The sequence below is a fragment of the Prunus avium genome, chromosome 6, assembly GCF_965620075.1.
Source record: "Prunus avium chromosome 6, drPruAviu1.hap1.1, whole genome shotgun sequence".
Classification (NCBI taxonomy): domain Eukaryota; kingdom Viridiplantae; phylum Streptophyta; class Magnoliopsida; order Rosales; family Rosaceae; genus Prunus; species Prunus avium.
This window is the reverse complement of record NC_142289.1, coordinates 7508111-7519228: the sequence shown is the minus strand read 5'-3', so window position 1 is coordinate 7519228 and position 11118 is coordinate 7508111. Positions and strand designations below refer to the sequence as shown.

General features: G+C 50.2%; 1 protein-coding gene across 1 annotated transcript; it reads left to right on the top strand.

Moving 5' to 3' along the window:
• The first annotated feature begins 2870 nt into the window (after positions 1-2870).
• On the top strand, positions 2871-8622 carry LOC148293563 (uncharacterized). The gene is made up of 3 exons (XM_088254522.1): positions 2871-5665; positions 5948-6299; positions 6769-8622. The coding sequence occupies exons 1-3, from the start codon at positions 2871-2873 to the stop codon at positions 8620-8622; spliced, it is 5001 nt and encodes a 1666-aa protein (XP_088110648.1).
• The last annotated feature ends 2496 nt before the right edge of the window (positions 8623-11118 follow it).

The window sequence follows — 11118 nt, the reverse complement described above, 5'->3', positions numbered from 1 at the left end:
TGAACATGTCATTTGTATTTCTTTTTCCTGTGAACATTTCTAGCAACAGTATTCCAAAGTTATAAATATCTCACAGAATGGATGCTTGACCTCCCATGCCATACTCTATCATTCATTACATGCATTAGGATGTCAAAATCAAATCACATTTTTTGAACTTACATCTTCTTTATCAGTATGCTGATACATGGAGGAAGTGAAATCTAATGCAACTAGTAGAGTCATTTTTAATAAATAGTATAGCCGGCTATACTATGTTTTGTATTATAAAAAATAGTATAGTCCAGCGGCTATACTGTCTTTGACACGTGGCGAAATGGACGCAGGGCGCCGGCGGGTCCTCTATTTTTATTTATATAAATAGTATAGCCGCGTGGCTATACTCAGGGTTTTTTATATAATAAAAAGCGTATAGACGCGCGGCTATAATACGTTACTGTTTTTGAGACGTGGCGAAGCGGGAGCTAGTAGCCTCGCGGGTTCCCTTTTTATTATTTTTATAAATCGTATAGCCATGCGGCTATAATAGGTGTTTTTTTATAAATAGTATAGCCGCGCGGCTTCATGGGGTCCTTTTTTATAAAGAGTATAGCCTCGCGGCTATACTCTTCACTGGAGTTGCGTGTTGTCAACCAATCACCTAGGGCAATACTAATCAGTTTCACGAAATTTAAACCTACTTTTGGTAGAGGAGAAAAAGCCTCATAGCCTGCTATTACTCTGTTTTTCGCTTCTCTTTTTTTTTTTTTTTTTTTTTTTTCATTTTTTGGTAGGAGCTAAACCTCATGAATTTCACACAAATTATTACTTATACCATAAACAAAATAAGGCAAAAAACAGAATTTGCTGAAATCCGGACATTGTATTCAGACCCAAAAAACAGAATTAGGCAATACTAATTAGAATTGACCAAAATATTTGACCAAAATAAAGAATGCCTTAATGCAATACTAATTAGAATTGAAGTCGCTTGTTGTCAACCAATCACCTAGGGCAATACTAATCAGTTTCAAGAAATTTAAACCTACTTTTGGCAGAGGAGAAAAGCCGCATAGCCTGCTATTACTCTGTTTTTTGCTTCTCTTTTTTTTTGTTTTTTGTGGGCCCATCTGAATATTGAGATAGATAGTAAATGTGAGGATATATACAAATTAGAATCAAGCTTTCACCGTGTCTATAGGGAATATGAAGACCAAATTAGTCCGCGCGAGTCGCTGGGTCCTTGGCGTCACATTCAAGGTGTGCTCATGACTAATTTGCTGACTTGTTATTTATTCTTTTGCTGACTTGTTATAGTCATTCAACTAGGCGAAGATATTTATTTGTTCCAACAATAACCACTAAACATGGATGGCTGGCCCTGCAACAACTATGAATTGGAGAAATTGTTTGTTGTGATTTGATTGAGTGCAATACTACAATGGATGTATAGGCCCATCGATACGAGAAAGACTTTCATGCAACATGAATAACACTTTTTGTTATTCCCGGTCAATGACGCAATGACACATGAGATAACTTTTCCACGTATCATTGTGTTATTGGCTAGGAATAGCAAAATAGTGCTATCCCCATTACAAGTAAGTTTTTTTTGCATCGATACACCAATTTCCCAAGAGGAGTGGTGGAGGTAATGAATGCCTATGAGGGTCACTTGACCCTCCTCAATTTGTCCAAATTCATATTGTTCAAGTCATTCAACAAGGGGAAGATAGTTTTTTGCTCCAACAATAACCCGTAAACATAGATGGCTGGCCCTGCAAGAGATAATATGAATTGGAGAAATTGATTATTCTGATTTGATTGAATGCAAATACTACAAGACTCAATACAAGTCTGTTTCTTAATTTGGAATTATACTTTAATTTTCTGTACCTGCAGGCCCTACCACAGTGGCATTATTCAAAGCAGCTAGAGGGAAACTGGCTCTTAGTCGTTGATGCACGAGCATCTCACGTGTCCATCAAGGCATTAATCTCCAAATAGGGTAAGTCAAGTGTAGGGTTTCCATGCTACATAGCATTACCTTGTTTTCTGTTGAATTTATGAATATGAGAAAACGTGGCATGGTTTGTTTGCTGCACCAATTGTGAGTTTGTGCACTCATATTTCTCGTATCGCGGGTTGCTTGTTGGAGATTCGTATTCGTGATCTCGTTTCCCATCCGTCATGTTGTCAAAGAACTGCAATTTGTGAGAGACAATCTTGTTAGTGAGTTATTGGTTGAACTAATTAAAGCCAATGCAGCAGCAGCTAAACAATCCTGCTCTCGACGATTTTGCAGGATTATTCCAGTCATTCAACTAAGGTAGGGACATTTTTTAAATAAAAAAAATTGATTATATATTGATGTGATTTGTTTACACCCAAAATAAACAGCCAATAAGGGCAAGACACGTGGAGGAAACTGGGCTTGGTCAGAGGCGCCCTCGGCACCCTGCCTACCGATCTCTCCATTAGGGCAACGCCCTCTCCTGGGACACGTGGCGCGCTCCCAAGCGACGCCCACAGTCCCACATCGAAATAATCAACAAAATGCACACCTCCCAAGAGCTATAAAAGGAGGCCAACTATCCCAAAATGGAGGTAATCAGAACTTACGGCATACAAGCCTATTGATCTGTCAGTTGAACTTTCTATTCCCGAACTTACTTAAGCATCGGAGAGCCTTCGGCCGGTACCACACTGGTGCCCTAGGTCCTACCGTGCGTTTGCTTCCTTTGCAGATCGCACAGTCTACCGAAGCATCAAAGCTACCGAAGATACAAATTTACTAAGTTGACCCTCTAAGTCAGAGAACCACTTTTTGGCGTCAACAGTTTGGCGCCGTCTGTGGGAATTCCATAAAATCAACCCTTTATCCCGAACATATGGGGACCACTGAAAAAACTACGTTCATACCACGAGAGGGGATGCCGTTCGGCATGCCAAGCGGGGTGAGCCCTGCGCTAGCCCCATACACACCGGCAACTAATCCCCCTGTGATCCAAGCTGCCGAGAACGCGGAGCTTTTAGCACAAGTCGTGTCCCTTCGGCAGGACATGGCTAGGATGCAAGAACACAACAATCTCCTCTCGACCAGAGTGGAAGAAACGCAACTGCTGTTGAACCAACAGCAAACGCAGAGCATGCCGACAGATCGATCGTCCGAAAGCCTACAGACTCCTCGTCGGCAGAAGAAGGGCAAAAAGGTGGCAAAGGCAACGCCTGCGCCGTCTAAACAATTGGTGGTCCCGGCACCCAAAAACAAGCCCCATGTACCGAAGAAGGTCTATTCCGATTGCCGACACAGGCTATTGGAGCGAGAAGTCGAACGACGGTCCGAACGGCAGGAATCGCCGATCAGGATCAACGCCCGCTTGGACGATCCTCGACTGAAAAACATGAGGAGGAAGTCTCCGATACGGAGGATACCAGTCCTGGAATCCGCGGCAGAATCTGACCAAGAGTACACTCCTTCCACCAACCGGTCGTCTTCCTACCGTTCGGCAACCCCGACGAAGTTCTCGGAGGTTAACCCTGCCAGGTCCCAGCCGCGATCGGTGCATCAAACGGCGGAGGAGATACCGGACAGAGACCCAGTCATCCGCCTCCTCCTTCAAAGGGTACAGAAGATGGAGGACGATCGGACTCGTTCACAGGAGCCAGACTGGGGAAGGCTTCGGCCAGGACCCTTCACCGAGCGCATAAGGCACTCACGGCAGGATAGGGATGTGCAGCCCCTCCGCATAACCCCCTACACAGGGGTGGAGGATCCACTGACGCACCTTCATTCTTTCCAATCGGCAGTAGGGTGCCGAGGGCTAAGCGACGAAGGCCTTTGCCTTCTGTTCCCTTCCTCACTCACAGAGGCAGCTCTGAATTGGTTCTACCGTTTGGAACCAGGGACGGTCGACTCCTTCGACGAGCTGAAGCAAATCTTCCTGAACCACTTCATGATTCAGACAGACAGACTGTACTATGCCGATGATCTGTATACCATCCGGCAGAGGGATGACGAACCATTGCGCGAGTATGCCGCACGATTCAGCCACGAGTACTCGAGATGTCCGGATACCGATGACAGGGCAGCCTACGGCGCCTTCAAGAGTGGCCTACGGTCCTCACACTTTCGGTATCTAGTACACAGCAACAATTGGCGTACGTATGATGAACTCATGAAGCAAGCGGCAATCCACGCCAAGGCTGAATACTTCAACTCGAGGGCCGAGCCCACGGCTCGGCAAAGCGAACCCGTACAATGTCCCTCCACGGCACAGGCATCGCCGTACGCACCACCAACCCAAACTGCTGCGTACTCCGAAAGTCACAAACGCAAAGATGCCGGAAGCTCCCAAAAGGGGCATTCCAAGAAAAACAAGAGCAGGTACGGCAGGGAAAACTACCGAGCCCCACTAACGGCACATAACCAAGGGACAGAGGTGTTCACCCTGCTCAACACCTCCTACGAAGCAGTGCTGATGAACGAGAACGAGATAATCCCGAAGCCAGCCTTCCGAAAGCCCAGTCGGCAAGACGGCAGGGATACAGGGAAATTCTGCCGATACCACCAGCAGAACAGCCACAATACCGAGGACTGCATAAGCCTGCGAAAAATCGTTGAGCGGTTAATTCGAGAAGGCAAACTGGACCAATACATTGCCAGGCCTCAGCAGGCGCCAGTCCCGAACGCTAATCGGCAGATCAACATGATCAGCACGATCAGCGGAGGCCTAACCCTTGCCGGAGCATCTAACCGTTCGATAAAGCAGTATGTCAGGGCGGCGCAGTACCCCCAAGTCCTCGGAATTGAAAGCAGCTGGCATACAAAGATGCCGAAGGTCAGGTGGGAACCCATCACCTTCTCCGAAGAAGAAGAGGAAGGGATCATCTACCCACACAACGACCCTATGATCATCCGAGCCGACATTGCCGAGTTCGATGTCGGACGAATCCTGATCGACAATGGCAGTTCGGTAAACGTCATCTTCGCCGATGCATTCAAAGAGCTTGGAATTGATGACAGCCAAGTCAATCGGCAACTCTCGCCTCTCCTTAGCTTTTCAGGAGACCTGGTCCAGCCAATCGGCAGTGTCAGCTTGCCAATCGCCTTCGGCACAGCACCACGAAGGACCATGGTCTACGACCAGTTCCTTATGGTCGACTGTCCTACGGCGTACAATGTTATTGTCGGCCGAACGGCGCTAACGACAATAAAGGCCCATTTGTCCCCCCACATGCTACTCATGAAATTCCCAACCTGCTACGGCACGGGGGCAATTATGGGCGATCAATTGAGCGCTCGGAACTGCTACGCCACAGCATTGAAGTCGGCAGCTCCGCACAAGCAAAAGGAAACCTTCACGGTCGCAGACTTGCCGAACGGCAATGAACCGGTGGACGATCCAAGGGAGCAAACGCCCGCTCCAGTGGCGCAACCTGTCGAAGATCTCGAAATGGTGGCGCTGGACGAGAGCCAACCGGACCGGTGTGTAAGAATCGGTACCATGCTGAACGCCACCCTCCGTGCCGAATTCATCCAGTTCCTTCGGCAGAACTCAGAAGTCTTTGCTTGGTCCTACAACAACATGCCAGGCATATCCCCTGACATCATCAGCCACAAACTAAGCATCTCGCCAGCATTCAAACCTATCAGACGAAAGCGTCGATCCTATGATGCCGAACGGTATGAGGCCATGAAGAACGAAGTGGACAAACTCATGACCATTGGCTTCATACGGGAGGCCATATACCCGGAATGGCTGGCGAACTCAGTCATGGTTCGGAAGGCGAAGGGCGGATGGCGAATGTGCCAGGACTACACTGACCTCAATAAGGCCTGTCCGAAGGATAGCTTCCCGTTGCCACGCATCGATCAGCTGGTTGACGCCACTGCCGGCCATGAACTGCTCAGCTTCATGGACGCATACTCTGGGTACAACCAGATCTTCATGCACCCTGCCGATAGCGAACACACGGCGTTCATAACTGACAAAGGCCTTTATTGCTATAACGTCATGCTGTTCGGCTTAAAGAATGCGGGGGCAACCTATCAGAGACTGGTCAACCGAATCTTCGCTGAGCAGATCGGCAGCACCATGGAGGTCTACGTGGATGACATGATGGTAAAGAGCCGAACGGCAGGGGAGCACCTGAAAAACCTATCGCTCATGTTCGGCATCTTGAAGGATTACCGAATGAGACTCAACCCGACGAAGTGCGCCTTCGGCGTATCGTCCGGAAGATTCCTCGGTTTCATGATCAGCCAGAGGGGTATTGAGGCAAACCCCGATAAAATCAAAGCCATAATCAACATGGAGGTACCGAAGACACAAAAGGACATCCAGAGCCTTACCGGACGAGTGGCAGCCCTCACTCGCTTCATCTCCAAAGCTACAGACAAATGTGCACCGTTCTTCAAAGCCTTGAAAGGGGGCAAACACCATATAGAGTGGACTGCCGAATGCGATAAGGCGTTTCAAGACTTGAAGGACTACGTGGGCCAAGCACCGCTACTATCGAAACCCCTCCCTGGAGAAACGCTCTCTCTATATCTATCGGTATCCAGCACTGCCGTCAGCTCTGTACTGATACGGATCCCAGAGAAGGCAGAGCTGCCGATCTTCTACGTCAGTAAGGCCCTTCAGGGGGCAGAGTCTCGGTACCCCCCACTCGAGCAGCTGGCTTTAGCTCTGGTCGTTTCTGCCCGGCGGTTAAGGCCCTATTTTCAGGCCCACACCATCATCGTTCTGACCAACCAGCCTCTTCGGCAAGTTTTTCGATGTGCAGTTCAAACCTAGGCCTGCCGAAAAGGGACAAGCCGTGGCAGACTTCATCGCTGAGCTGACACCTTCGGATACTTCGGAAACTGAGAAAACCCCTCCACAGGAAGGCCTACCGAACGGCAGTCGCCTCGACCAGTCAACTCCTTTCTGGATCCTGCATGTTGACGGTTCGGCAAACCAACAAGGATACGGAGCAGGTCTGGTACTCACCGCTCCCGATGGAGCCAAAATTGAATATGCCATTAGGTTTGGCTTCCGAACGTCCAACAACGAAGCCGAATACGAGGCACTTTTGGCTGGCCTACGGCTCGCCAGAAGCATGGGGGCAATTCAGATCAGCATCTACAGCGACTCGCAGCTAATAGTGAACCAGGTGACTGCCGACTTCGCAGCTAAAGACGCGTCCATGACAGCATACCTTACGGCAGCACACCAACTGCTAAACAAGTTCCAGGCGTACGAGATTCGGCAGATACCAAGGAACGAGAACAGTCATGCCGACGCCCTCGCCAGACTGGCTTCGGCAATCAACGACAAAGTGGGTCGAAAGATCCCCGTCGAGATACTGGCCCTTCCGAGCACCGCCACTGCCGAGATCTGCGCTGTAGAGTACAACGATACGTGGATGTCGCCTATTCATGCTTACCTAACGAACGGTACCCTCCCTACAGATAAGGCCAAGACCAGACAGCTGCGCTACCGATCGACGAGGTACATTGTCATCAACGACATTCTGTACAAACGTGGCTACTCGACCCCCTACATGAAATGCATCACCGAAGAGCAGGGCGAATATGTCCTTCGGGAGATCCACAGTGGTGTCTGCGGCGATCACTCCGGTTCTAAATCCCTGGCCCACAAAGCCTTTCGGCAGGGCTACTATTGGCCATCCATGCACAGGGATGCAATCGCGATGGTAAAGAAGTGCGACAAATGCCAGAGGTTCGGTAACATCCCGCACCTACCTGCCGAACCCTTCACGCCTATCGTAAGCCCATGGCCATTCGCCCAATGGGGACTCGACCTAATTGGGCCAATGCCGCAAGGCAAAGGACAGGTCAAATACGCAATCGTTGCCGTGGACTACTTCACGAAATGGGTTGAAGCCGAAGCCTTAGCCACCATAACGGCATCTAGAGTTGAAGAATTTGCCTGGACCAACATTTGTTGCCGCTTCGGCATTCCCTACGCCATCATCACTGATAACGGCAGACAGTTCGATTCGGAACTCTTCAGGCAGTTCTGCACTCGCCTCAAAATCAACCTGTTTTTTGCCTCGCCAGCTCATCCTCAATCGAACGGCCAGGTTGAGGCCGTGAACAAAATCATCAAGAAGCTCTTAAAACGACAACTCAACCATGCCAAGGGCGCCTGGCCGGAGAAGCTTCATGAAGCTCTGTGGGCCATACGAACGTCCTACCGAACCTCCACGGGGGAAACTCCCTTCAGCCTTGCATTCGGCTCAGAGGCCGTGGTCCCAGTTGAGATCGGTGAGTCTTCTTACCGAACGGAAAGCTTCGAACCGAAGGCCAATGAGGCGGCACTCACATTAAGCCTGGATTTGGTCGAGGAGCGCCGAGCGGTAGCCAACCTTCGGAATGAAGCGTACAAACAGCGCGTTTCTCGGTACTACGACTCAAGGGTCAAACCGCGCTCTTTCAGAATCGGGGACTGGGTTATGCGCAAGGTCTCGCTCGCAACCAAGAACCCAACGGAAGGAACCCTCGGACCTTCCTGGGAAGGACCCTATGAAATCATCGGCATCCTTCGATCCGGCACCTACAGGCTCAGAGGCACAGATGGGAAGACCCTCGGTCACCCATGGAATGTGGATCACCTCAAGAGTTATTTTAAATAAAGCCCCCTAGCCAACGGCAGGGAGGAATTTGTATTTTTGCCTACGGCACTTATATATAAAATGAGATTATTCAGTTATGTTTGAAACATCATAGCCTAAACGGCACCCTTTTCAAAGGAAAATGTTTCGGTAGGGCTCATTATTTACGAGCCACAGCAATCGAACGCTACGCTCTTTACTTTAAACCTACCGATTCAAGCATTGGGTACGAGCCAACGGCAGTACCACGCTCCAGAATTGCCTACGGTATTCTCATCAAGCAGACTACAAAGCTATACGGTATCCTAGACGTGCCCACGGCATCTCCATGGACGAAAGGTTTTCAGGACCTCGTTCCTACCGATGATCCAACGGCAGGATCGCCACTCTGGTTTGTATACCGAAGATAAGGGCACTTGGGTTAAGTCCAAAGCAAACAAATTCCCAAGTGGCCAACGGCCCAATCGGTAATTATCCTACAGTTATTATCCTACGGCAGTAACAAGCATGGATAAGAATTCAAACATGAATTAACAAAACACAAGTTTGAAAAGAAAGATAACTTGTTTAAATTAACAAATGCCCTCGGCATAAACTTGTTCGGAAACGCCTAAAACGGCAATTAAAATTACATACTATTATACAAAAACAGAGGGCCCCAAGGCCGGCTTCAAACGGCAGCCTCCCTAACCTCGTCCTCAGCAGCGGTAGGGTCCTCGGAAGTCTGGGGAGGAACGGCAGCAAACTGGGAGGAATCGGCAGCAGGAGGGTCCTCCTCCCCCTCGTAATCCTCGATCATTTCTTCCGTTATGCCTTCGGGAAGAGGAGGAGGGTCGGCGATGAAGTTGAGATTAAGCTTCCGGCCGGGATTGTACCGCTTAAAACGGTAGATGAGGTCCGCCATTTCCGAACCCACCTCCTTGTCCACAAGTGTGGTGGACTCGGTAGACGACCGGTATGACCTGACCGCCTCCCGGACGGCATATTCAACCTCCGCAGCCTTGGCCCGCTCGGACTCCTCCAGCGCCACCTGCACCGCCTCTTTAGCGGCCTCGGCATCCCTTGCCGCCAACTCTGCCGCTCCAAGCGCCGACACCAGCTCGGCAATCCTAGACTCCTGGGCCTTGACCTGCCGTTCGGCAGCCTGCATGTCTAGCACCAAGTTGGCATGGTCCTGCAGTGCCTTGTTGGCATCGGCAACTCGGGCCTTGCCGTCCTCATATAGCTTCCTTAAGCGCTCGGCAGAGTTTAGGGCCCGCTTCATGCCGCTCCATGGACGCCTGTAAAGGGAATTGGTTAGCAACAAAGTAATGCAAGAAACGGAAACCAAAAGACAGGAAGAAGACGGAACTTACAGAAGCCTGGAGACGGAAGGCTCGCCCAGCCTCATCCCGAAGCTGTTTCTTCGGAAGCTCCTCTATCTCAGACAGTTCCATCTGCGAACCCAAAATCATGTGGTTCGCAAACTGAACCGTCTTCGACGGGCAGGCTATCGTGACAGGTTCGAGAGGGCCGCCTTCATCCTCGGCCAAAAAGGTCGCCCTCGGAAGGTCTGGGTGCCGAGCACGCTTAGGAGTCGTCTCCCCCTCCAAGTCAATTGCAGCCTGCCGTTTCCCGGACGCCTTCGAGGTCGCAGCCTCAGCGCTTTTATCACCTTTATCCGAGGCTCGGGCCGCAGTCGCACGCCTAGTTGGCGCTTCGGAAACCCTCTCTCTCTGCCGATCGGCAAGGAGCTGGTCGTCCGGATCAGGAGTAGATACCGGGGGCTCCGATAGAATCTCGGGCTGCCGAGCTTTCCTCTTGCTCTGTATCCCCACGGCAAGCCGCCTCTTCGAGGATTCGGTCATTCTCTTGGCCTCAGCTTTCTTCCTCTCCTCGGTCACTACACAAAATAAATCGGTAAGGAAAGGACAAACGGTATTATAAAAAAAAAAAAAAAAAAGGTACAAGTACACTCACTTTCGGTAGGATCGACAAGCTGAGCCTTGATTAGGTTCTCGGTAAACAGAAACTGGGGATAAACCCTGGAATCGGCAGGGACTCTCTGCCTCACCTCGTCAATCTGCCGGATCTCAGTCTGAGGAGGGATCGGCTGCTTCAGTTTGCCTGCAGAAGAAAACAAAGTAAAACGGTAAGGACCCAAACGAAAGAAGAATTTGCCTACCGATCGGTCGGGTCAAAACTTACCGGTAATCTGGAAGGTGTTTGGAATGTGAAACTGAACTGGAATTCCCGCGGGAGACTCCCAGTCTCCCGACAGCAGGACCCGCCGATTCCTCCAAGACTTTTGGGAGGTCGGCACGGCGCTCACAAAGTGCCCTCGCTCAGAGGCCCTAAGGCAGTTGGCTTGGACCCAGCCACCACGATCGGCACTCTTGGACTTCGTGACGCTGTAGAGATACGAGAACTGCTCGTACGTGGGCTCCCCCTCTCCAGCCATACCGAAGGCGGTGACTACCCCCATCAGAGCCACCCAGAAGTTGGGGTTGAACTGGCCCGGAGCATACCCGATCTGGG